The sequence below is a fragment of the Cryptomeria japonica genome, chromosome 5 (genome assembly GCF_030272615.1).
Source record: "Cryptomeria japonica chromosome 5, Sugi_1.0, whole genome shotgun sequence".
Taxonomy (NCBI): Eukaryota; Viridiplantae; Streptophyta; class Pinopsida; order Cupressales; family Cupressaceae; genus Cryptomeria; species Cryptomeria japonica.
The window spans coordinates 656,404,574-656,432,111 of NC_081409.1; the positions used below are offsets into that span (position 1 = coordinate 656,404,574).

General features: G+C 36.6%; 1 protein-coding gene across 1 annotated transcript; it reads right to left on the reverse strand.

Annotated features, from left to right (window-relative positions):
* Positions 1-236: 236 nt before the first annotated feature.
* Positions 237-27,538, reverse strand: LOC131037242 (enhancer of mRNA-decapping protein 4). Its single transcript, XM_057969313.2, has 12 exons — positions 26,283-27,538; positions 20,270-20,319; positions 20,031-20,187; positions 19,626-19,853; positions 17,880-18,008; positions 16,062-17,696; positions 8,464-8,811; positions 7,677-7,796; positions 7,394-7,564; positions 1,475-1,639; positions 1,227-1,370; positions 237-1,054 (listed from the first exon to the last, which is right to left on the reverse strand). The coding sequence occupies exons 1-12, from the start codon at positions 27,006-27,008 to the stop codon at positions 752-754; spliced, it is 4,176 nt and encodes a 1,391-aa protein (XP_057825296.2). The 5' UTR covers positions 27,009-27,538; the 3' UTR covers positions 237-751.

Below are 27,538 nucleotides of genomic sequence, written 5' to 3' on the forward strand. Positions count from 1 at the left end.
CACAAACTATCTTCCCAATAAGTGCAAAAACTAATCTGTCATTATAATGAAATGCATAAACATTTCCTATATTAATATTAATGTTAAATAATCATCTTGCTAAAAGTAAGTTTTCAGTACAAATTCTTTGCAACAAATTTTATTTAGTCTATCAAAAACAAATTAAACTGTTACTACCAACAACGGTATAACTAAACGAGAACTAAATATAAAGTTGCTGTTAAAAGCAATAAGGCTAGCTCAAAATTCCACCTTTTAATTGAATTAACAGGTACCATTTACACGATAAGAACCATGCCCCGTAAGAGCAACTGCCAGTTAAACAAAAATGCTTACCACGGCATTATAATCAGAACTGGTAGAGGGGTGACTTATTATTTTGTTTTTTTCCCTTGATATGTTATACAGATAAATATCTATTTGAAGTACTACATATACAAATACTGTTTTTCGCTAGCATCAATATAAACTCTGAGGCCTGACATAAATAGATTAAGAAGATTCTCCATCATGACCTGAAAAAAAGAAGCCTTGAACCTTCATTATATCCTCCATGAAAAATACCTTGGCAATCAACGTGCTTTTAACATATGTTCCCAGAAGTAATTGTTTTGAACCTTTCATATTAAGGGAACTCCATCCATGAAATTGTTTTGCATTTGCCAAGAAGAATTTTCAATTTTTGGCATATGATCACCTAAATTGTGCCTTCCTACCACTAATTCCATTTACATTAAGTACAGCTCTTGCATCACTTGCATGTTGACAACAAAGAGTTAAAAACATGAAGCACTAGGCGCAGAGTGCTTGCTTCTGCTCCTGAACTATTCAGCATCTTCTGATGCAAGTTTGGATAAACTTGTGTAAGAATTGGCCGCATATGTGGAGCTAGTAACGGATCACTTGGGTTCAATACAGTGCATGCCTCCTTTATCCACACAAGTTTGCGCCCAAAATCTTTTTCAAGGTCATAGCCAAGTTGCTGAACAAGTGCCAAGAGCACGCCTTGGCTCAAGGGCAAAGGGACCATTGTGAACAAGGTCTGAGGATCAACCTGCTTGAAGACAATTAAAAGCTGTTCATTACCACCATTTCCAAACAGAACGTAGCACTTGAGAATTACCCAAAAAAGCTTCATTTCTTTGGTCATAAAGGGTCCTAGAGCAGCAAAATTTATCAAAAAGAAACATAAATCACCTAAAACAACCCTGCTTACAGAAGCATACCTGAGAGCATAGCCAAGAAACTAAAGGGACGTCATTCATTTTAAGTGCTTTGTTAAATGCCTCCTCAAACTTGCACTCAGAAACCAATCTTGAAAGTTCCTTAGTTGGGTCAAGTGATTCTTCTAGATGCTCAAGAGAAATTGCCTGCAAATTAGATGAAGTCATAAATAGCCAGAATTCCAGAATCCATGTTATGCCATAGGACCCAATGAACTAAAGACGTAGTTTTTTATCATAATAATTCATACCTTGTCAGGCAACCCAAGACTGCCATTGCTTTTGGCCGTAATTAAAGTGCCCACACGAGAAGAACTTGCTCCTGCACTTTCTGCAAGCGCTAGAAGTTTGCGTTGCCCATCAGCTAACTCTGCTTTAAGAGATTGAGCAAGAGATGATGCAGATGCTACAGTGTCCTGTAATATCAAGCAAAAGGCCAATCAGTAGACTCGATTCCAGAGTACACATATAAAGAACATGTGCCACAAGTCTGTATCAGAAAATGAGTATCCATTTATAAATAAGCATCCAATAAAAAGAATTCCTTCAAATTCAAAAATGGACAGAAATGTGGCCAACTAGTATCCAAGGAAATAAGAGGCTTGATTCAAAATTAAATAACACAAAGTTTGAGCATTTAAGCTTCACGAGTGTTGCTTCTAGATATATATTGCACAAGAATACCTATAAAATCATCCATTGGTCTATTAAAAGCTTGCTATTTTAGTTGCACAAAAGCTTAATCATTCACAGCTGCTGTTTCAAATGAGAAAGCTTGATATGCAACAATAATTATAGAGGTACTTGAATATGGCATGGATATTTTAAAAACTATGTTCTCTATATTTTTGCCAAGATAATAGTGTGAAGTATATTTTAAGACTGCCATCTTATGTTCTAACTTCTAATTAATATGATTTTGAGAACATAAAGTATATTTTAGGACTGCCATCTCATGTTCTAACTTCTTATTAATATGATTTTGAGAACACTTGGATTCGTATATAACGCTCAGTTTCCAAGTTCTCCATATTTTGTCAATAAAAAGAATTATAGTGGATTTTAATGCTGGAAACGATTCATCGGAAACATTGATTTTTTTAAGCAGGTAAAGACATGTTGAATAGACCAAACCACACCATGCCCTGTATTGCTTTCTTCTCTTCCATTCTCACTAAAGTGGACACCTCCTCCATCACATTTTCTCCTTACAACCTCAATTTGAATGCTCTTTGATTTGCATCGTATTGAGCAAAGGTTTCACTGGCTGGTAGAAAGGTGACCCTCATATAGTTAACGAAAGTTTTAACACAAGATCATAATGTTCTTTGTATTTGTAATAACCTTTTTTTTCCTACAAAGCAACATGTGTTCTTCCAAGATGCACTCAATGCCAAACTACTTAAGCCAGAAAAATAATATTTGCAGTGTTTAGGGGGCAAGCTTAACTAATGCCAAACATTAATTAACGACACATAATTTGGGATAAATATGTACATAAATATCTTTTGTCATGTCTAACAGTGTCTATCGACTAAGATTCAAGAAAGGTTTACTGCACATCTCCTAAAGGGTTCACCAAAGATTCATTGGAACTCCAACAGAAATTAATCATGTAAGATTTAAGCAAAGTATAAATGACTAAGAAAGGCTTCTGGAAAAAATTGTGTTTCACATCAATGTTTTTGAATCAGTCTATGATCCATCATCAGGATGAGCAAGAATGCCGTGTCAGATGTGTTCTAACTTCCAGATATTTTTTCAGTTCAGTGGTTAATTTGATGTCAATTTGATGTACTAAAGTGATCCACGATACCTAGTCATCGCCCTTATCAGCCAACTATAAATTTGAGAAATCACTAATGACGGTGGCATTTTTTTGGGAACAGCAATGGAATACTCAAAAAGGGGCAGTACTAGTGATAAATTATAACTTTGAAGCCAGAACCACTTTACAGTTTGCAATCATAATCAAAATCTCAATTAGCAGGCTCTCAGTTATTGGTGATAGGACAACTGGCAGAAATCATCAAGAAAAGGATAGAAAAAACAAGAAGAATATCTAAGTAAGAGTAGTGGTTAGGATTCCATAATGTTATCTCCTGATCTTATTCTCTAGCTTGCCAGATAGAGACTGGATTTTTGAAAATAGCCTGCAGATGATAGAATATTCAAAATTGAGAAGCACTTGTGTTAAACCATGTAGCCCAAACCACTTTACAAACATAGTTAACTCTCAATTAGCTGGCTCTCAGTTAGTGGTAAAAGGACTACTGGCAAAGTCATCAAGAAATATGATGGAAAAACACAGGAAGAATATGGATGGCGCAGTCACAGTTATGCTTCCATAATGGTATCTCATTGGTCATGTTCTCCAGCTTGCTGGATATAGAACGAGTATTTGAAAATAATCACTGGATGATAAGAATGGTTGTTCTACTCATGAACCATGAATTATAAGGAGCAATCCTCTAGAGAAACCCCTCCAGCAACAGCTTAATAATGCTTCCCAGACAATCTGCTAAGCTCTAGTATAAGTAGGTACTAGAAAAAACCATGGAATTCTTAAAAAATTTATCTTTGTCTATCCACACTCTAGAAGGAAGCTTAGTCTCAACTACATAACAATCAGCGTACACAATGATTTGAGGAATCCCTTTCCTGCAAAAATCAAATTGCAGTTGACGGACAGCATCTAGAAGCAATGAGAAGATTACAAGACCTGCCCTTCAAATGCAGATCCTGTTTTGAGAACCAAGGACTGGGGGACATTATCGTTCAAAAAACTCCTAGAAGGTTAGTCCAGAATATAAGGAGGAGAAAATATTTACCCGTTAATAGGCAATAATCAAGACATTTAACAGAGAATGGAACTACAAGAAATACTAAAAATGCCTCTAAAACTGCAAAACAACCAAACACAATGTGAAATTTTACTTCAAATCTCTTTCAAGATCTCAACTCAGAAGATAAGCTAATATATTTTCTCAAAAGAGCAGTCATCACCAAATAAAGGGGTAGCGGAATCTGTTAAAATAATATTAATATCTTCTATAATGGTCATCTTCTATTTTTATCAGTCATCTTAGTTGTCGACTTATTTAGCTTGTTAAGTTAGCTTTTTATTATGTAATTAGCTTTTAAGCTTAATTTAGCTTTTACGCTTAATTTAGCGTTTAGCTCTTTAATCTTTTGCGTTAACATTATGTTCTAATTATAGAACATCATCTTGTAACCTCTTTATATACGTGTATATCATTCAATGTAATCATCCAATTTAGTTGTTCAATCAATTTTTCATGGTATCAGAGCAGGTCGATGGGATATTTTAGAGTTTGGCAAATTTTTTTAAAATTTGCAGAACTCTTTCTGGAACTTTTTTCCAGGACTTCCATTCCTGCATGTTTGAGGGTTTGAGTGAAGAGTCGTGGGTCGTTTTTTTGCTCACGCGGGCTGAGGTTTCTGTATACAGATTCACGGTTTTTTCTTGTAACCTCTAAAAATCAAGGGGATTTTCGTCAGCTTTCTGCAAATCGTAGGCAAGTTCGTATTTTTACTTTGTGCGAAAGTTTGTTTCTTTTTTGCAATTTCTGGGTCGCGATTTCCTGCCCACGATTTCCTCTACTGCATGTCTGTGTTTTCCTGAGCAGTGATTTTCATTTTTTGCCCACATTTTTTCAGGATTTCGCGTAAGGACGACGTGATTTTATTTTTTTCGGTTGCATTGAAGAAGGGTTTTTTGTGCGCTATCAAGAAAAATTCCGGCGAGGCACTTCTGTGTTTTCCTGAGCGACAATTTTCATTTTTTGCCCATATTTTTTCGAGATTTCGCATAAGGATGATGCGATTTTTTTCAGTCGCATTGAAAAAGGGTTTTTTGTGCGCTATCAAGAAAAATTTCGGCGATGTTTTTATCAGATGGCGAGGGTTTCTATCTTTCGCGATTCTCTGCACGTATTTTGCACGATTTATTCTCCATGGCGGCCTTTTCAGCATCGTTCCATACTTTACAATGCGCGAATTAGATTTTTTTGCGGATTTCGTGAGGATTTTCCGGGTTTTCTGTTCTGTGGGCAGTGACGCAATTTTCTGGCAGGGTTTTATTTTTTTCAAAAATCGGGATTCTATGTTTTGGCAGCCAAGAATCATGTTTGTTTTTTCTAATTTTTTTCTCATAAAAAAATTAATTCTGGATTTTTAATTTTTTTTTTCCTTAAAAAAAATATTCCAGGTTTTTAATCTTTTCCCCTTAAAAAAATTATTCTAGATTTTAATATTTTTTGGCCTTAAAAGAAAAATATTATTTTTCTGCAGATTATTATTTTCTGATTTTTTTTTCAGAAAATTTTTAGGGTTCAGATTTGCAGGAAATTTTAATTTCTAGGTTTTTCGACAAACCTTGAAATTCATGCATTGGGATTCGTGCTTCGAATTCCACTCCAGGGTTTCAGATTTTTGTGAAGCTGCTTCTATTCTAATTTTTTAATCAGATTCTTCTGTCTCGTACCTTCACTAGGTTGACCTCATTCAACCTCGGTTTTTGTGATGGCATCTTTGACCAACATCATGTTGGAACACAATCAAAAATTCAACAGTTGCCATATCACCTGGGAACAGCACATGTTCACGATATCTGAATATCGTTGCCTTGATTTGATTGATTTAGGCCAGACCTCGTCCTACAAGTCCCAGGCTTTTCATGATTTTTTCCTGAAAAATTGTTTGCAAGGTTTATAATTTTTTCCTTAAAAATTCTCATCTGTAATCCGCAAAGTTTGCATGGCATTTCTAGGTTTTCATAATTTTTTCTTCAAAAATTGTTTGATGGTTTTTACAATTTTTTCCTCAAAAATCATCTGTAATACATGAAGCTCATGTGGGGTTTGTGATTCCGGAAGTTTTCTGGTTTTGATCGATTTTTCTCCTCAAAAATCGTGCTTTGTTGCAGTCAGTTTGGGTCGCACCTGCCAGGGCGAACAGCTGCAACCGTGGTATCTTGCAGCCAATTTTGGAGTTGATACTTCTTCTACAAAAGGGTTTGCTGATTTTTTCCTCAAAATCATGGTTTTAGGCTTCAGTAATTCGCGTGTACCAGATCTCTAATTCGCATGTGAGGGCTACATTAGCTTGAATGGCTTTTGGTACTCTTGGTCATTTATATTCTGCAGATCCTGGGAGGGTCTTCGTAGTAACAGATGGTCTTTGCATTTGTGATCATAACACCTGCAATGTCTTCTGTAGGGTATCGAGTACGATGACTATTAGGGAGGGTGTTAAAATAATATTAATATCTTCTATAATGGTCATCTTCTATTTTTAGCAGTCATCTTAGTTGTCGATTTATTTAGCTATTTAGCTTTTTAGTTGACTTATTTAACTTGTTAAGTTAGTTTTTTGTTATGTAATTAGCTTTTAAGCTTAATTTAGCTTTTAAGCTTAATTTAGCTTTTACGCTTAATTTAGCTTTTACGCTTAGCTTTTTATTATGTAATTAGCTTTTAAGCTTAATTTAGCTTTTACGCTTAATTTAGCATTTAACTTAGCTTTTTATTATGTAATTAGCTTTTAAGCTTAATTTAGCTTTTAAGCTTAATTTAGCTTTTAAGCTTTAATTTAATCTTTTACTTTAACGTTATGTTCTAATTATAGAACATCGTCTTGTAACCTCTTTATATGCGTGTGTATATCATTCAATGTAATCATCCAATTTAGTTGTTCAATCAATTTTTCAGAATCAAGGAGGTGCGCCTATCGGCAAGACCCACACACAAGAAACATGTATCCAAGATTATACTTAACCTTGTCCAGGACAAACAAGGACCACAGTGAGATGTAACAAGAGAAGCCAGGAATCCTATTAGCAAAAAGAAAATAGAGAACAATCCGTAATAAAAAAGATTCAGTTCAAGAACCACCTACAAAAAAAAGGAGAAAAAAGGTGGATACATTCAATGGACGTGTACTTATGTGTTGGACAATGAAGCCAGCCCTAGATCATAAATAGATTTGGAAAGAGTAGTTTCATATATGACCTTTAGCCTGCCAACCTCTGGATGCTTGTCAAGCTTGCATCTATAATATGAAGCTTAGCTGGTATTTGTTCCTATTATAGTTCAATTTAAATAGAAGACACATGTTTCACCTACCAAGAAAAATCTAGGGAGTCATACCTGGAGAGTAGATGCAAGTGCAGAATGCGAGACAGAAAATTGCTGCTGTGCAGCAGTTGTATGCTCAGACATTCCTTTCCGAAATGCAGTGTCTACTTGCTCAAACATGGCTTTACAAGAATTTTCAAATGCCGGAATTACTGAACCCTCAAAGCAAATCCGCAAGGCATCCTGCACATAAAAATTGGCTCCCAATTCATGCCCATTGTCACAACATATAAAATTACAACTTGTAAGAGTCATACAAGAAACTGAAAGCTCTCAAACCAATCTAATTTATTACCTGCATGATTTGCTTCCCGGAAGATTGGAACTGAGTTTGGATCTGCCGCAATACAGCTGACTCAAGTTTTGCACCAAGTGACTTTTCCAACATTGATAATGCCTTATCATTTACCCCTTTCTGCCAGTTATATATTCTCAAAATATTAGTGTTAAAATAAGAAAAATGTTAATGTGAGTTAATGCTCACAAACCAAAGAAAGAAAGAGCTACCATTCAAAAGAGTAACAATACCACAACTACAAGAGACCTTCCTTAGAAACCAAAGATAAAAAATATATCAAACTTGCTTTTGAGAATTTTAGTTGCTCAAATAGTGATTGCAGTGTTGTCCTACAGAAGGTATGACAGGAACAAAAATATGCTTTGTACAGACAATCACATAAAACAATCCTACCAAGTATCTGAAAGAAAGAAAGACTGACATTATATTAATGTCACCAAAAAGCTGGTACAAAAACCAATAAAGATACCACCTGAAAGAGGGTGGTCTGAGAAAAAGAAACATATCATTTATGAACAGAGAAAATAAGCACACTTTTAAAAATAGAAGTTAACCCAAAAAAACCTAAAGACAAAGCACTTAAAGAAAACAGCATAACATAATTGAAGCTAAAAAAGCCATAAAGCAGGTATAAAATAACCATTCATCTAAAAACTATATAAACAGTAACAATAGATTAAACTTTTGGCATGCTTCAAACAGACATGCTATAAAAACTTTCAAAATGCCACACCTAACAAAATCTAAAAATTCAAAATAGATATATATGTGATATGGAAAAAACCTGAAATGCGTCACTAATTGAAGTTGAAATAGCTTTCTCCAAGTTTGGTGTAATCAGTCGTGCTATAGAGGTACCTAGACTGCTGACCTCCTTCTTTAAAATGCGATCTATTGTAGCAGGCAGTTCTTTATTTAAAATGTTAGTTAACAGAGCTGTCAATTGGCGTTCAGACCTCTCCCGTTTCAAATTTTCCTCTTGAATTCTTGTCCACAGAGAATCCATTTGAGCTTTCAGAAACTTTTCCATGCGTTGGCTAATGGCTGCCTCAACTCTTTTTCCCTCTTTTGTAACAGGAGTTGAAATTGCACTTGCCATCTGTTTTGGCAGCTCTTTCTGCATTGTCACCAACTGTAGCAAAACAGACAAAGAAACACAAATACTAACTGATAAATACAAAGACCAACATGAATCCAGCAAAAACATATTAAAAAAAAATCTGGGCCAGCACTGCAACATAGCCTAACATTGAAATGTTTTTATATGAAGCACAAAAGCAATGAAATCTAAATCGCAAAAATGAACTGTTATTCCCAAAAATACTTATAAAAGCAATGCATGTACAGAAGCCAGAAACATATGAAATTAATAGGATAAGAAACTAACTTTGAGGTTGCTAGTGGTGATTGTTTTCTGTGTGGCTATATTTCTTAAAGCCTTGATTATGGGAGAGAAAAACTTTTGAGGCAATGTATCCACCATAGATGGACTACTCGGCGAGTAGCAAAAACTCGCCGATTTTTTTGGGCCAGGCGAGTAGTTACGACTTCTACTCGCCAAGTTTTTGCCAAAAACTCGGTCGTGCCAGCACATAACTAGAAAGCGTCAAAAGCTCATTGCATTTTATTTTTTGAGCTGGGTTTTTTGGTGAGAAGGGGGAAGAGTGACCAGCAAGGAGATTTCAAACTATTCTTGCTTATTTCAAGAGGATTTAAAGGGGATTTGAAGTGATCTTTCAAGGAAAATCAGATTCCCAGGTTAGTTTTTTTTTTTCTATGCTTTTTTAAAACAACTTGTTTATTTTTTGTTGCATTTAGATGAATTAGAAAAGATTCTTAGGTAGTCTAGATCCTTTCTAAATTATTTGCACAAGATTTAACACTAGATTTGACAAGTTTTGTTGAATTTTTCACAGTTTTTTTGAAGAATCTCTAGTTTTCAAAAAAAAAATTCAAACCCTGATATTTTTTTTTTTAAACTTTGAATGATGTCTAAATTTATTAAAACTAATGTAGATAGTTTGTAAATTGTTTAACTAAAATGTTACCTCTTTTTTTCACTTTGTATGTGTAGGTTAAGTAAGTATTAATCATAGCAAGGGAGGAATGGCCACTAGATCCATACCCATCTGGATATATAAGCACCCGTCCTAAAGGTGCTAGAGATGGGGCATGGAGGTATGCCTATGAGGGACCCGATCCTAGGTCAGTTATATGCATAAAGTGTGAGAAAATACTTTGAGAAAATACTTCATGGAGGCATCAACCACCTCAAATACCACCTTGCAGGAATAGACAGGCATGATGCTAGAGCATGCCCTGGGACCAATGAAGAAATAAAAAGACAAATGAATGCCCTACTTGCAGCTGGGGAAGAGAAGAAATTGCAAAGGGAGAGGGCAAAGCTAGCCATGAGATCAGCCATAGCTGAATCTCAAGGTGTTTCCGTTGACATTGAACAGGAACAAGAAGCACTTGAGGGCATAGTGGGCTCTCGGCGTGGCCGACGTATCCGCAAATCCACCACCACCTCGCCCATCGCTTCGACCATCATCACGATCAGGGTCCATAGGTGATTATTTTGTGCCCAGGAACACACCTGGAGCACAACCATCATTAGAGGCCACTGAATGGAATAGGGAGGTACATGAGAAAACTGACATTGTAGCAACTGATTTTTGGTACTTCAACAACATTCCATTCAATGTGGCGGACAATCCTTATTGGCTGAATTTGGTGACTGCTATGACAGTTTTAGGAAAGGAATACAAGGCCCCTTTTCGCAAGGATTTGAGTGGAAGGTTAGTAAATTACTACATGGTCCACTTGATTTCATTTTTAATTATTTTTTAGATTTCTTGTTTATTAAATCAAAATTGTGTACTAAGACCTAATTTCACTTTGCTCTTACAGATTGCTCACAAATGCAGTTGCTAGGGCAAGAGAAGTGATGGAGGAACAAAAAATTGAATGGGCAAATTATGGCTGCACCATTCTCTCTGATGGGTGGACAAATGGCAAGAACCGCACCATCATCAATTTTTTGGTTGCTTGCAAGGACAATGTAGTGTTCTTGAAATCTATTGATGCCTCCAACAAGGTGAAAAATGCAGAAACATTGGTTGGAATGTTGGAACATGTCGTCATGGAGGTAGGGGTAGAGAATGTGGTGCAAATCATCACAGATAATGCAGCAGCATATGTGTCAGCAGGTAGAATCCTTTTGAATTATCACCTTAAGCATTAGCAATATTTTCATTTGTTGTGGCTTTGTTTTACTTGGTTGCATCTTTCTTAAGAATTAAATCTTCTTTTGCAAGAAGAATCCTCCAAGAGAGGCACCCCACTCTTTTTTGGACACCTTGTGCAGCACATGTCCTTGACCTTCTTTTGGAGGACATGGGAAAACTTGAGTGGGTGACTCCAGTTGTGGAAGATGTAAGGAGGATCACCAAATATATTTACAATCACCCTTGGGTCCTAAATTTGATGAGACAGCACACCCAAGGGAAAGATTTGGTGAGAGCTGGTGTCACAAAGTTTGCAACGATTTTCTTGACGTTGCAAAGCCTTCTTGCTGCATTGACTTCTTTGAAACAAATGTTTGTGAGTGGAGAATGGCTTAACTCACCTTATTCAAAGAAGCCTGAAGGAGAGGTTGTCGCATGCATAGTCTTCGACAGCCAATTTGCACAAAGGGCTGCAGAGATTGTGAAGGTAACTTCAAAACTTTAATTTTTAAATTTTAATTATTCTTGATTCAAGTCTCTCATTACTAATTTGTAACTTCATTATTTAATCTTTTTGTAATTTTTATTTTTCAATTGTAGGTGTCAGAGCCCTTGGTTAGAGTTCTTCACTTGGTGGATGGGGATAAAACGCCAATGGGATATCTTTATGAGGCCATGGATAGGGCCAAGGAGTCTATCAAAAATTACTACAAGGGGAATAGACTCAAATTTGATCCCATTTGGGAAATTGTTGATAGGAGGTGGAACAATCAGCTCCACCAACCCATTCATGCAACAGGGTACTTCCTCAACCTCATTTTATGTTCGGGGGTTCTTACTCAGATCCGAATGGAGAGGTCATGGAGGGCCTCAGTACATGCATTGAGAGGATGGTACCCGATGTTGAGGAGAGAGACCTCATTGTGAGTGAGCTCCAAAATTATGAGGGAGTAAGGGGTAAGCTATTCTCTTCAGAGCTGGCTAGGAGAGGAAGAACCACTCAATCCCCAGGTATAACATTTGCCATTTGGATTTTGGGATCTAAAATGATTGATAAATTATGTTCTCTTTTCTCTTTGTTTTCTAACTTTTCCATTTTATTTATTTTGCAGATGCTTGGTGGCAAAATCGGAGTGGAAACACCCCACATCTCAAAAAATTTGCCCTCAGAGTCTTATGTCAGTCTTGCAGTTCATCCAATTGTGAGCGCAATTGAAGCTTGTTTGAAGCAATCCACACGAAGAAGAGGAGCAAGTTAGCGCAGAAACGCCTCAATGACCTTGTCTTCGTGCAATATAATCTTCGATTGCGCATAAGGAAGGTAGAGGAACTAGAAGGTGGTCCAATTGACTTAGATGATATAGATCCTTACAGTGATTGGACATCACAAGAGCAGCCTCCATTGTTTTCCGACATTGCCATCACTAATTTGGAGAGGCAAGCTATGGAGGAGGAGGGGGGTGGATTTAGACTAGATGGCATTGATGAGGAAGTGGAAGAGGATGAGGATGAGAATTCATTGCCAGTGCCAGAAGCAGGTGGAGACATAGCTTCATCCAGGATGGAGGATGAGCCAGCTATACCGAGCGAGGAGGCACAACCAGCCCACTGCAGACTTATAGGACTAGACCCTCTAGTTCTACCTCTCCCCAAGTTTTTGCTAGAGCTGGGAAGAGGAAGTTGTAATTGTAATTTGTAATGATGTATTTACTTTTGGTTTTACAAAAACTATTTACTATATTGCTTGCAGGCTTCCAGCCATCAACATTTCTCATGAGGATGCGATTTTGTAGACACTTTGCATTTAAATATATCTAGAATCAACTTGTTTCTTTTGTGTTATCATTTATTGACTCATTGGATGCATCTTCTCATTAAATTTTGCAAAAAAATGCATTTTTTATTAAATTTAAGCGTGTTTTTAAGTTGCCGAGTTTTTCCAAGTTTTTCCCAAGTTTTTTTCCCAGGGGCTTGGCGAGTCGAGAGTATAGTCCAACTATGGTATCCACCATAGATGCTTTGACACATATTAAAAAAAAGGGAAAGAAAAAAGCATTGCAATCCTAGAAGCTGGTCTGTTAGATTCAATAACAATATATGCAAACTGCAGCCCCATATTGAGCTAAATAGGGGAGATGCATGTAAGTTGATTTGACGAGAAAGAATTTCATAACTTTGGAAGCTCACACAAATTGCAAAATGAATCGATGAAATTACTAACAAGTAAAATTAGTCAGATTTATAATGTGAATTCAGTGTAGCAACCAACAGCAAGAAGAAAATTACCAAATTCAGTCCAATTTGGGCGTGCGCACACACACACACAATTGACTTTCACTGGCTGTTCAAGAGATCTTTGTTGTAACCTACACCTTTCTTCTAAAAGGCTAAGAACCATTCTAGGTATGTGAGAAGTGTTGGCATAACTAATGGTGTTGGCACAACCGGTTCATCAGTTACTATTGTCATTGATGACTAACACTTACCGATGAATAAGGCCAAGTTTATAGGCAAGGAAGCGTTGGCATAACCAATGGTTTACTCATGGCTGCAACCAGTATGGAGGATTCAGTGCTTCCCTAATATGCATTAAGCAGTATGTTGGTAGAAGACTAATCGGTTGAAGGATAAACAGAGTATCGGACCGGTCAGTCAAGCACCCAATAGGTGTTGAGATCAATTTCTTAAAACTGGCAGTTGAAATGTTGATGCGATCACAAGAGGTGACTCAAAATGCAGTTTAGTAGTCTTATGTATGACCGGAACACTCTGGACAGACAGGTGATCAGTCTGCTTGATGATTAGTGACCGGTGGCAAAAGATGAAGAGTTACATCGGTGAACCGGTGACACAGGTTGAAGAATGCTATCCACCGAAAATCTCAGAGCAATGACCGGTAAGCTGGATGCGATGACCAAAGGTGAGTCGGTCATGGTCAGATATTATCAAAACAAACTGCTAGTGAAGTCTACAGCGGTTAACAACCAGTTAAGGTGAGATTTGTGCGGATTTTCCGATTTGCATTAAAAAGACAGAACACGACCCAGAGGTTGGTGAAATTATGAGTTGCGGAGGCAGACAAGGACGAGTTGCTGGCGAGATTGATGGAGAGTGCGCAGAGAAAGTGCAAGAAGATTTGGGAAGATTTGAATTTCAAATCTACAGAGTGTTAGGTGTAAACTCATTGAGGAATCATCGGGTATGTGTTGGCAAAATATGGTATAAAGGTTTTTGGCGAAAACCAAAAAGTTTGATCATAAAAATTGCTAAGTGCAATTTTGAAGAGAGGCGATCCAGCAAGGTGAGAAGAGGGCAGAACTACTAAGTGAATAGCAAAGTGGTGAAGAGAGTGTGCAAAGCTTGAATAGTGTGAAGAGTAGAGAAAGAATGCAGAGCAACAGTAGAGTGAAGAGCAAGTGAGATGCAGAGCACCAGTAGAGCGCAGAGCAAGTGTAACCGGTGGTCAAACCGAAGAGCTTTATTTGGATCTGATTAAGCTAAGAGTAGCTATTACAGCAGACCATTCTCTCTGTTGTTTTCTATTAACTACAACAGTAAAATCCCTTAATCAGGTGGACTTTAACAAGTTCCTTTGTAAAATCCCTTAACCGGGTGGACTTTAACAAGTTCCTTTGTAAAATCCACTAACCGGGTAGACTTTAACAAGTGCTTTTGTAAAATCCCTTAACCGGGTGACATCTTAATTGATGATCCTAAGTCCTTTAACAAGTCTACCTCTAACAGGGTAAAGGTTCTAACAGGCCTTAAAGAAAAGGCCTTAATCGAATGGCACCTAACAGTGTCTTTGTAATCTCCTAACAGAGATGGCTCCTCACCGAGCGTACTCCAGAAGAGTGCAGATTTTGTGAGTTTCTACTCACACCGTGGTTTTCTCCCATTTGGGTTTCCACGTGATAAATCTTGGTAGTCATGCGTGTTTGATTTTATGTGTGCATGTTTCTTATTAATGCTGCTTATACTGATAAGTGATAAGTTTGAATAGAAATTTTGATTAAGGTTAAATCTGGTAAAACCGGTATAGTGCTGATTCACCCCTCCCCTCTCAGCACCGGTTGGGACTAACAAGAAGACCTAGGATTTTCTTAGCGTAATTGTTCAGCAATTGAGCTAGTCAATGCCCTGTCAATTAATGTTGCTCTCACTTATAAACATTTGTGCTTTCATTCTACACTATCTTACAATTCCAAAATAATTTCAAGTTTGTAAGGTAGAGATGGCTTATGGCTTTTGTTTAATTTCTGCCATGTAAGAGAATGACCTCCATTAAGGTGGAGCTTTCAGAGAATCTTTTTTATTATCAGATTTTACATTAGATTGTTTAAGCTATATGTTGGTTTGGTATATCATCCTGTCCGTATTAAAATGTTTGTTTGCAGATCAATTTGAAGATCTAGAAAGGTTCAGAAAGATGTTTATGTTGACAGACACAAAAACTAACAAAAGAGTAGTAATTCATATTCTGTGTTCAAAAGAGATTAGAAGGATGACATTGGCAAAGAGCAGGTATTTCCGCACATCAAGGCCATCAAGTCCTATACCAGACTTATTGTGGCTGAGTTAGAACACCAAGAGAAGAATTGGAAGAAGTTAGTACAGTCAGAATGCCTCCAAGTGATGGAAGATTGGTTAATAAATGTATACTGAATATCATTTTTCATCTCCAGACAGTTTTAGTTAAAGAATGTGTGCCATCAGTTATAATATTGAAAATATTTTAGGACTCTCTTCCAGTAGTAGTTAGTCCAACCATGGTGTTTGTGTATATTTGTAAGGTTCAACTTTTCTCTTGTTTCAAGTTTTAGCATAAACAAAATATGGAATACCATTTGACAATATATTCTCCTCAATTATATGTCCACCAATAATTGTTTAAATCAAACTCCTTAAACCTTCTTGCAGTAGCACAAATGTTTCAGCTAATTGCAGAGTGGTCTTTGATTCCTGTACATATGACCTTGGAAATTTTAATAATAATAGAAATAAACTACAAGAGAAGTCCGCGAAAATTAAATAACATGGACCCAAATAAATGAATATGGCACTGAAATAGCACACTATTAATTTTCTTGCATAGAAGAAACAAATATTAATGTTTCTTGATGAAATCAAACAACTACAATGCTTTAAGTACCTGACTTAGTGTCTCTTGCATAGCAACAACTTGTGCAGCTAAGTTTTCTGGGGATGGAATAATCATACTGTTGCTTGGTTCACCGTCCGAAGAACCTACTGAAGTAAACGGAGTTCCAGAGGGCGATGAAGGTAATGTTGGTATATTTTTATTTTTGTTTTTTCTCCGCCTGTTCCCTGATGAAGACTGAGAAGTTGCAGATGTTGAGGGAACTACGGGCATCTTGCAAGATATATCCTTTATGTTTTCTTGACTTTCTTCTATACTCACATTCGGAGAGTGCTCCCTGTCCTCAAATACTTCATTGTCACCTTCAGGTTGGACTTCCTCCACAGTCACTTCATTTTTAGGCAAAGAACTAATCTCTCTGGATATTTTATTACTTGGCTCTGAAGCTTGAGAATCTATTTGAATGGATACTTTTCCTGTTCCCTTCTCTGAATGAGCTCTCTCCACATTACTCGGACTACTTTTATCTACCTTTTTTTTCACAACCTTTGGATTTTCATTCTCCCTTTTAGCACCAGTTTCTTCAATTTCATTATTTATATCTGATCCTTTATCAGAATCAGAAGGCAAAACCATAGACATGAGTTGAGAAGGAGTTATCAAGTATGATTGACTGGAGCCCGCTTCGCAATCATCTGCAATTGTAGAACTCAAACACTGACTACCTTGCACTTCTCTTTCCTTGGCACCGAACCTGTCATCTCCTTTGCATGTACTAATAACATCCACAGAAGCCATATCAGAAATAGTAGTCATAACAGCATCAGATTTCCTTTCAATGGGATGCTCTTGAACTGTTTGACTATCAGATGGATCTCCAGAACTTATTGGAGAGATGTCCTGTTTAAAAATCTGCACCGGACTCTTTGTTCCAGATAATCTTCTGGACAATCTTGGACTCAAAGGAACGGGAACTTGAGAAGACAAAGGTGCATTATCAGTAGGAATATTTGAAGGTGTTGAAAGGCCAAATGTAGTATCCCCACATGACACTGCAAGGTGGCCATGAGCATGAGGAGTCGAGGGGTAAACAGGGCTCTGACTTATAGAAGCCTCAGGTATATTGATTGGCCTTGGTGACTTCATTCCAGAACTACCTATCATCTCTCCTAAATCATTACCATGACAAGAATCTGATCTCACAAAAGTAGACGAAGTTGATCTCTCAAAAACACGTGATACAGCATCCTCTTCTGAAGATGCAAGCTCTATTGGGGGTGGAAAGCATTGTGACATTTCCAGAGCATACTGTTGAATGGCCTGTGTTTGAACGCAATATATCTGAACAGTCCCTTCACCATCAGCAACATTCTCAATTGTAGCTGTAAAGCTCAAAATTGGCATTGCTACAGAAAATTCTGCCAGGTAGTCCATGCGGGTGGCCGCAGGCTTGGAATTACATTCAACGTGTACTGCATAAATTGCATTCCTTTTTGCATTTGCCAGTAAAATCACACTGGCACGGGCCACAACTAAGACTTGATTAAAAAATGCATCTTCATTCCTTGTCTCTGATGAGCTCTTAAGTTCAAGGGTCTGGATACAATGCCACTTTCCAGAACTGGGAGAAAACCGACCTTCCGGATTCGCAGAAACCCACAGTTTCAATTCTTGATTCAGAGGGCCCTGTATAAGAAAAGATTTTAGCTGGTATATTATATGACACAACACTTGAGACAACAAAAGTCAAGACTGATAAATTCTAAAAAAGCTCATACTGCAGTGACCACATCAGGAACTGCCTAAATTGATCTACACAACCATGAAGACTCTCAAACTTCAATCAAACTGCATATTTCAGGTCCATACCGCAGTGAAAAGGACTATATTATCTGGAGAATTTGGTATATCAAGAAATCCAACAGCACCAACAGCTCGCCCATTGTGTGGCTTTAGTGCTGCAAGTGGAACCATCTTCTTATCTCCCCATATTTTCACCTAACAAATGATATTGAGACAACCCAGTTAGAACGATGATTCAGAAATCACATGAAAATAACAGCATAAGGAACTAGCTTCCGGTATCTGAACTACAAATTATGATAGTCTATAGCTGCAGAAAAGTAATGTCAATTTCAACCGAATTTCATTCAAGAAAAAGGGCAGAAGTAGAAACTACTTTCTAAACAAGTTGAAATACCAGTTAAACATTCTATATTATCAAACTCTAAGTTGTAATTACTTGTCAACATAAAACGTATACATAATAACTTTCAGCATTTATATAGGAACTGCTTATAGCCCTTATTGTTTCCTGTTATAGAAATTTAGAAATGGAAACTTGTGACACTTAAAATCAAATCAAAATCAGCTTTAATAATATATCAAATCTGAACTGCAATTTTAACATCAATAATTGCACTATATATTACTGAGACGTGAACCATCAATAATGAAGAATAATATAGCAATCATCTTCTCCTCATCAAATTCCTCTCTTTGTACGTCTTATCATCTATGGACCCTTAATGATAAGTGCACAAATTGCCTGATTTTGAGAGCACCTACACAACTATGAATGAACTGTCATAAGAACAAGAAAGCTGCAACAATACAATACTTACTTGGTTATAGCAAACTATATGTGGGAAAGAGTTTTGAGGATGGCCAGAGAATGACCCCCAATATCCAAAGGTCAGGCACTAGAACTATGAAGATGGATTTTCCAATAAACAAGATACATAATCACATAAAAAACATTTAAGACAAACTATATAGGATATTCATTCATTTTCTCATTAGAGAAAGAAACAAAATAAAGGAAAATCCAAACTAGTTAGAAATTAATTCAATAAAGGTTGGATTTGAAATGTCTCAAGGTGCAACTGCCTGTTATCTTAATGGCTTCTTAAAGGTCCAAGGACCTAGATAATCATCCACTCCTTTCCAGTCAAGTGCTCTGTCTCCAATATAACTTTGTCTGCCATAATGGGCATGTCCCCATCTTCTCTGAATGAAAACTTATATTGCAAAATAATTTCAAATTTCCAACCTTTAACTACTAGTGTATAATTTCAAAGTCAATCTATACTCATGAGCACTGTAGAAATTTTCATTCCAGCAAACAATACGAAGATGCAACTTAAAACAGCTATTATCAAGCTAGACCTTCAACATCCAAGAAGTATATATTGTTATAAGCCAAGCTATAACTTTCTACCAACTGCTGCAAAGCATAGACCATAAATCCAATAGATGAAGGGAATTTTGAATAAACATTGCAGAAAAGCAAATTCTGGAAATTTTAAAATTCTCTTATATAACTTTTTCTTGCATTTTCTCCCTGCTTAATTTGAAGTAGCTAAGTTTCATCGAGTCGTATATAGGTTAAGGTTGCTGCAGTGGCAAACAGATGCCAATGCATCCCTTGAGCACTAAACAAACAAATTCAATTGTTCCAGCATTAAATAATTTTGAGGACTTAACCTAATGTTTGAAATTTTGAATACAATCCGCATGTTATTTGTCCCAGAGTAAGGTGAGGGATTACACAAAAGCTTGACCTCAAACACAAAAAATAAAAACTGCCAATAAACATAAACTAACATTTCATACCATTCCATCCTTCGATGCTGAGGCTAAACAGGTCACACTCCAGTGACATATGGACAAATCCGTAACATCATCCTCATGTTTTCCAATGCAATAAACACCTTCAATTAGACTTTCTATTTGGAATTTAAGAGGATCCTCAGTTGAAAACCCACCCCCGGGTGAAGCAGATCTTGTTTTCGCAACATCAATTTTCAGCACATAATTGCCGACTCCCACAAACAAAACATCCTGCATGCATCAATTAATAAACTTATTTCCCAACATTAACAATAATCATTATAACAGAAAGAAAGAATCAAAACATGTTTCAAAGAATCTATGAAATGTACCCAAGTCTTCCTTTGGGAATGATAATGTAATGTTATAACCATTGAAACATAAATATAACCATTACCAGAGAATTACCTGCTGCTGAGGATGCCAACAGACACGAGGATAGACAGATTCCCATTCCCCAAGGATCTGGATGCCCAAAACAATTTTTTCTGTTATTTGATGTTTATCATCATCTCCTACCCCTTCCTCAATTTTCCGTATGAAAATTCTTCCATCTGAACTTGAACTGTTAAGCATAAGGAATTCAAATATGTATCACGCAGAATTGAAAAAAACTTTGCAATTAATAGAATTAATTTCATTAATACCTGACTAAGAGATGCACATCACTGGAAAAGAAGGCCATATCAATCACCCTCTGCCACAATAGAACTCCAAAAATTTCAAAACATTTTATATGAGAACTTTCTAAAGAACTCAAATTAATGCAGTGCAAAAAGCCCAAAGTAGCAACAGAAAGCACCAACACAAAGTATTCAATTGTCTTTTCCAAAGAAAGCTCTAAAACAATTTACCATAGTCAAGTCAGTTAACTGATATATAATCTTCTCTAAAACATCTACACAGAAACAAAATGACGAAGAGAAATCATGCATAATCCACTTTAAATGCAAAACAGGTAATGAAAAGCAAAGCCCCAGCTTGCAAAGTAAATCTTTGTATAGTCTTCTCATTTTGATATTAAATACTAGATTTACATGTACTGAAAGAGAGAAAATAAGAACAGACCCAAAATTTGCAACTGCGCGAAAAACTAGGCAACTTAAAAAATTGCTTAAATTTATTTAAAAACACTTTTTTTATGCAAAATTCAAAGACAAAATATTTCCAATGAGTAAAAAAATGCTTTCTATTAAATTTGATTCATTTGAATAAAAATTGAGTACAAAATCACATCATCATGTGAGATCTTGGTACAACAGTTAGCTGGCAACTATTATGAATTTATGATGATTGCCTTTGAAAATCATCATAATAATTCATAAATTGCATATTACATTTGACCAAAGCTGCATGGACACAGATACAGATACGGATACAAATACAGATACAGTATCGGAAATGGATACGGCCATTTTTTAAGGCCCCCCATTATGGATACAGCTGGATACAGCATTCCTAAAAATCACATATACATATATCTAACACAATTTTCTGATTTATTAGAGGAGATTTTCATTACTTCCAATGCAATTTGGACACATAATTGCTACATAAATAAACATAAGTTGATTTAACAATTTACAATATGCAAAAATAGTAGAGTTGCACTGGAAAATAACCCAAAAAAATGGGTTGCTGAAATAAAAAAGCATTTCATTTGTCTTTCTCATTTGGTGTAGGTTTTGCGTGTACCAATTTATTTTTTGAAAAATTGCATGAATGAAGTTTCTTTAAATTAAATTTCAGAAGATTTACATCAAATTTTGAAAAAATCAAATCACATAGTATTTGGCACGATTGGAAATCAAGGTTTTTTGGGCATGCATGGGTACAGTATCCAACGTGTATCTGGTCTGTATCAGATACATATCCGGTTTGGATACAGGGATACGCGTGCCCAAGGCTGGACATAGGAGTTTCCGACTACTTTGCTTTTGACACCTTCCTCTGTCCTAGTCTAGTGAAATCTTGAAGAGAGGTTCTAATCTTTGCAACTGTTGTAGCTCCTTGCTCGACATTGGAGGATGTTTTTGTGGCTCTGATTTGACCTAATCAATGAGCTCCTCTGATTCACTTGTCTACCTTTCTTGTGCAAGGCAAAAGGTTGTACTGTACTTTATAATAATAATGGCACTTGAATTTTTGATACTCATAGTATGATACTTCATCATTGATCAGTGATATTATGATAGTGATAGAGATAACTACCTGAGTTACTGACTCTGCTCTCCACTCTCAAATCCCCTCATTGTAATCAAATTATTATATGAGAAGAGATCCCAATCAAAGTCTGAAAACTACGACTCCGCACTAACTTGGCAGCCCAAAATAGGACTCGGACTCAGGAGTCGGCACACAGACTCGACAAACAGCTAGGACTTAGCAAAAACAGAAAACAGTAGTTTTACCATAAAAAATTAAAATTAAAATTAATTCATTGAGGAGCTAAGTCACTGATTCGAGTACGGGTATGGCAAAAATATTCCTTGCATACAGGTACAGGTACACCTGTCTGTGTGTGTGTGTGTGTGTGTGTATCAAAAGATACAATATTTTGATACCTCATTCATTATTTGCAAAAATGATAAAACTCAAATCTCAAAATGTCATTACACAATGAAAATTCAAATTAGAATCAATTTTAATATTCATGTTCTTCATCAGAAGCATCAAGGTCAATATCAACATTTGAACCACAATCAATTGGATTGCCACCACCACTAGCTGTGTCAAGTGCAGAAGCTGGTTCGATTTCATTTTTCAAACATTTGACAAAATGACAAATCATTAACAACACAAGGAAAGTGATTTCACGAAACATAAGCAAACAACTGCTATATATGCATAATGTGAATCAACTGAAATCAATCTCAGTAATGCTGATATAAAGTTTACTAACCAAGTTCATATTTATAGCTCACAAATGCAACTGAAATGATATTTAATTGCTTGCTTGCTAGTATATTCTGATAAAAATGATGACACAAAGTTATGAGAGTGAAACTGAGGTTTTAATTTATGAAACTATGCTTGGGTACGGCCCTGGGTTCTACCTAGGTGCCTGGGTTCTCTGTGGGTCCTTCATAGGACCCATGGAGAACCCAGGCATGCAGGAAGACCCAAGCTGTACCCAAGCCATACCCGAACCGTACCCATACCTGAAAAGTACTTGTACCATTACCCAGGCTAAAAAAAAGAACCCAGTATCTTAGATTTAGAGAACATGAAAGCCTAATTTGATTATCAATTTGTCATAATTCAAACATGACACATGTCATAATATGATCTTCAAACACCCAATATTTGAAATTTCATAATTCATACTCGTAGTTTCAAACTTTCAAATGTATGACAGCATCAAAAATTTATGAATGTTTGCATATAAATGATATGTCACAATGAAAAAAACAATCAAATACACTCTACATTTGCCTCTTTCCCCTTCTAATGTAAATTTGTCATGCATCGAACTAAAAGGTGCTACAATATAAAAATGATGATGAATTGTTTCTTCAACATTCTCTTTTTGGATCTCAAATGCTCCTCCTCTCCTTTCCCAATTTGGTGTTCCGCCCTGTTTTGGTCAAGATTGGACAAAAAAAACGTGAAGGAAAGTCACCTTTTTATTTATTTATTTTTTAACGCCCTAGCGGCACCCAAGTAGACCCTAAGCGTCCATGCGCAAAACTCGGGAATTTGAGTTTGGGACTCAGAGAAACATGGGGGGAGACTCAGACGAGCACTCCCCAAAACTCTTTTGGACTCACCTCAGGAGTCAATGGCAAGTTCAGAGAGATTTGGAGAGTCCTCAAACTATGATCCTAATAACCAGTGGGGGTCTAGGGCTAGAGATCCCAATGGGGTGAGGGGCAGTGCCCCTTGTCGAGATAGGGGGGCAATGACCCCAATGGGATCGAGGGGCAACAATCCTCATGTGGGTCTATGGGCAACACCCCCAACAAGGTCAAGGAGTAGCGCCCTCACAAATCCAAGGGCAATCTTGTTTCACTATAGGGCAGGATCAAGGAGCAATGCCCCCACCAGCAAGCCCAAATTAAGGCATTTGAAACCACACAAAACTTCTTGTCGCGCGCCAATGTCACAATTTTATCACTTAAGGGAGAAATTAGGTACTTGACAAATTTTAATGGAGAGTATTGCTCTCCAACTGCTATGTAAGAAAGAGGTGTTCATGCATTTATAGGGCAAAATCATGACTTTTAACTATTTTTTCTGGTTTTTGCCCTTTTTTCGTGCTGATTTTTAATGTGTCTGGCAAGTTTTTTCTTAAACTTGATGAGTTTCTTTGGCAAGTAAACATGGGAAAAACTCATTTTGCAAAGAACTCTGCAAGTTTTTAGTGATTCAACAAGTACTAGCCAAAACTACGAACTGTGATTCAAACCATTGCAATTTATTAATGATTATTCCAACATATCAGATAGCAAAACTCATGATAAAGGGAAGAGGACAGCCAATTCTACCATAAGAGAGAAAAATACATCAATAGAGTTCTTGAATTTGCAAAGACATAACCAAACTAATGATTCAATGAACAATTTTTTTTGCCCATGCCATCATCACCATTTCATTTGGCAAGGCCTCCCTATTTCAAAGGCATGTTGAGAGATGCAAAGGTAGAGGGACCTCTTTTGTTCCCCTTAGAGAACACAAATTGTGTACTTCTCTCCTCGACAAACAATATTCAAAGGCGAACATATTGATGAAGGTAATGAGACATACATGGATTAGAAGTGTTTGTTCCATTGTCATGGATGGGTGGACTAATATTTGACATTGACCACTCATTAATATCATTGTTACATGTCCCTTCTTAGAGCTATTGATTGCTCTAGAAAATGTAAGGATGTTTATAACCAATTTGGCCTTTCGAAGGAGGCCTCAGAGAAGGATGGGTCTTCTAATGTTGTGCAAGTTGTGACAAATTCAACTTGTGTTTGTAAGTTAGTTCGTTTGATGGTTAAAAGTGCTTACAAATATATTTCTGGACTCCATGTTGTGTACATGCTTTGAATAATACTTGGACAAACATTGGCAAAATAGATTGAGCAATGACAGCAATGGCCAAAGCTAAAGACATACAAATGTTTGTATGTACCCATCACACTTCATTTGCACTATTTTGTTCTTATTCAAAGAAAGAATCCCTCAAACAAGTTCAGACTATGTATGCTAGCTATATTATTTATTTTATTGTTTTAATTTTATTTTTTTTAATTTAAATATTTAATATTGCTAATGTCTTATAATTTTTTAAATGTAGTTTGTAGAAATGTTTAATTTATCAAATCACTTGTTGCATGGCAATCAGGTCTATAAATACGAACCCTCCTAGTCTTCAAGTGATTTATGAGACTTTTGATTGCAAGCTTGATCAAATGACGCAAGCAACTTGTGGCGAGGGTCTTGGCTTACAACTCTATCAGGAGCATATCAAGCCTATTGTCACAAAAAGGTGGAACACAATGAACAACCCTCTTGATATAGTTGCCTATGCTCTTAATCATATGGAGCCAACGATTTCTATTACGTTGTCATCCACTACAAACTTCCAATTACACTTTGAATTGCAATATACATTCAATCTGTAGTTCCTACTCTGGTATATCATGTTTTGCCCTTAAAAAACCATTATTTCAATTTGTGATTATAATTCTTTTCCTGCTTTTAATCGTGTATTGAGGCTGTAGGAATTAACATGAAAATATTTCTATGAGTTCAATTGCTCAATAATATAATTTTATCACTTCAGAATTGGTATGTCAGAGTAGTTTCCAAGCTGTCAATAACAAGACAAATAATCACTTGAAAGACTATGAAGCAATGTTATACTTCTAAACGAAAAGTGTTCTTCCATTAGTCTATTGCAACTACATTTTCCTTTTCAATTGCAAATGGAAATGAACAATTATAGTATTGAAACTCAGCAATCTCATTTCCTTTGACTCAGTTAATAATGGAAAATTCATCTTCCATCAGCCTACTGCAGCTACATTTCTTCTACAGTCCCAGATGCAGGCAAAAAATAAAGCTACTAAAACCTTAAAGTCTAAGAAACCTTCTTTTCTTGAAGTTGGAATCTAAGCTTTATTTTTTTAATTAAAAATAGAAAAAGGAGGACTTTCCCCCCTTCTATAAAAAGAAGGGAAAAAGGGAAACAAAGAGATCATATTCAGCCATATACAAATAACGCCCCTTTAGATCAGTTGGGCTTTCAAGGTTTGGAAATTAATTTACCAGTACAGAATAGTTATCCCGTTAAAAAAAAAATTATAAGTACTATAGACTAATATTTGAAGAGAAAACATTATACTCACTAATGATATTTGCTAACTTCAAAAATTATCATAGACTTTTTTAAAAAATTGTAGACTTTTAACAATACATTTAGCTAATTACTAGGGTTATTTTACATTTATATATAAATTGTTCCTAAAAGACCAAACCCAATTATGTGAGCCTCTTTAAGTGAGGCGCGTATTTTCATTAGAGTTCATTGTAGCAGAGGTTAATTAGTATTCAATCAAAAAAATGCCTTTCTCCAGGCTAAAAATAGCACATAAAATTTTCCCCACCTTACAAAAGTTCAAAATAACTACAATACTTCAGTCAGCAGTCAATCCAATAGTAGCATACCGGTGAGTGTCCTCGAAGCAATGCCCTGAGTGCAGTGTTTATGTTAAGAACCCGAATAGTACCAGTTCGTAGGCCATAGCAAATGTAGTTCCTGTTAACAGCAATCTGACGCCCTCCCACCAGATCAGGGTCTGAACCATAAACAGTAATGGGTGAAACTTCAAGCTGAGGTTGTGCTTCACCAGGCAAGCGAAGATCGATATCATACACAACATGGTCTCCGTGGAGATGCCTCCCTCTGGGCAGCTTAGTACTCAATAGCCTGCTTGGGGTACGCTGAGGAGAAGCCAGATTGACGGGAGGGGCTGTTGGTGCAAAAGCCTGGGGAAATGGCGGCTCCGATGAGGAAGCGGAGGACGATGTCGATGATGTGAGAGCCGGAGTAGATAATTCCATGGAGCTTGGCGAAGAGTGGTTATTACCGATCAAAGACATTAGTCTTGCAGCGTCGGAAGGACTGGGATGGTTTAACCTGAATTGCGTGGGAGCCTGGGAATAATTCATATAAGAAGGATTATTATTGTTTTGATACATGGAAGGAGGAAAAGGGAACGGTGCACTAGAAGGTGCTGGAGTTTGATAGGGAAAATTACTAGGGTTACCGTAAGCGTGAAGGAATGGGTACTGAATTTGTGCAGGAGGTGCTAAATTGACGGGGTTTCCTGGTTTGAAAAGGTTTTGCATGTCATAGCCTCCTGGATTGTTGTTATTTGCCGCAGAACCCATCAAAATGGTAGCAGCATGGATTTACAACAGCTGTTTAACAAAATATCTAAATCTAAAACAAAAAGACGCACAAAGGGTTTTACAGCAAGGAAGCGCTACAACTGTTAAAAAAAAATGTCTAAGCCAGAATTGAAAAAGGGTTTTTACAGCATGGATGCAAGAAGACTGTTTGGAAAATTGTCTACACCAACTTAAAGAAAGGGTTTTACAGGATGGATGCACGGGAACCGTTTCACAAAATGTTTGAGCCAAAAGCACAACAAAAAAAACAAGGGCTCTTGCAAGGCTCTAAAAAAAAAATTGCTTCCTAATTTTGCAGGCTACGCTCGCAGGAAAGAAAAGCAAAGCCGGCGGACTTTTGAATGAATCTTTCGGACAATAAAAAGACGCCCAAAGAAGGTATTCAGCAGAAAATTTGCAGAGAGTTACCGCCAGAATCAGAAGGAAAGGTCGCGGGTTCAAATTTACTGAACAGGCCTGAGCCCTGGAGCTTCGTTGAAAATTTTGTTATATTAAAATGTGCGGTAGTT

What these genes read in the sequence shown, in the direction of transcription:
- LOC131037242 (XM_057969313.2), bottom strand. Translation starts at nt 27,008, where the DNA reads ATGGGTTCTGCGGCAAATAACAACAATCCAGGAGGCTATGACATGCAA. An exon ending in GATGTGCATCTCTTAGTCAG is followed by an intron (nt 20,188 to 20,269) that starts GTATTAATGAAA and finishes TATGCTTAACAG; the next exon opens with TTCAAGTTCAGATGGAAGAA. An exon ending in TGCAAGAGACACTAAGTCAG is followed by an intron (nt 8,812 to 16,061) that starts GTACTTAAAGCA and finishes GTTTTGCTACAG; the next exon opens with TTGGTGACAATGCAGAAAGA.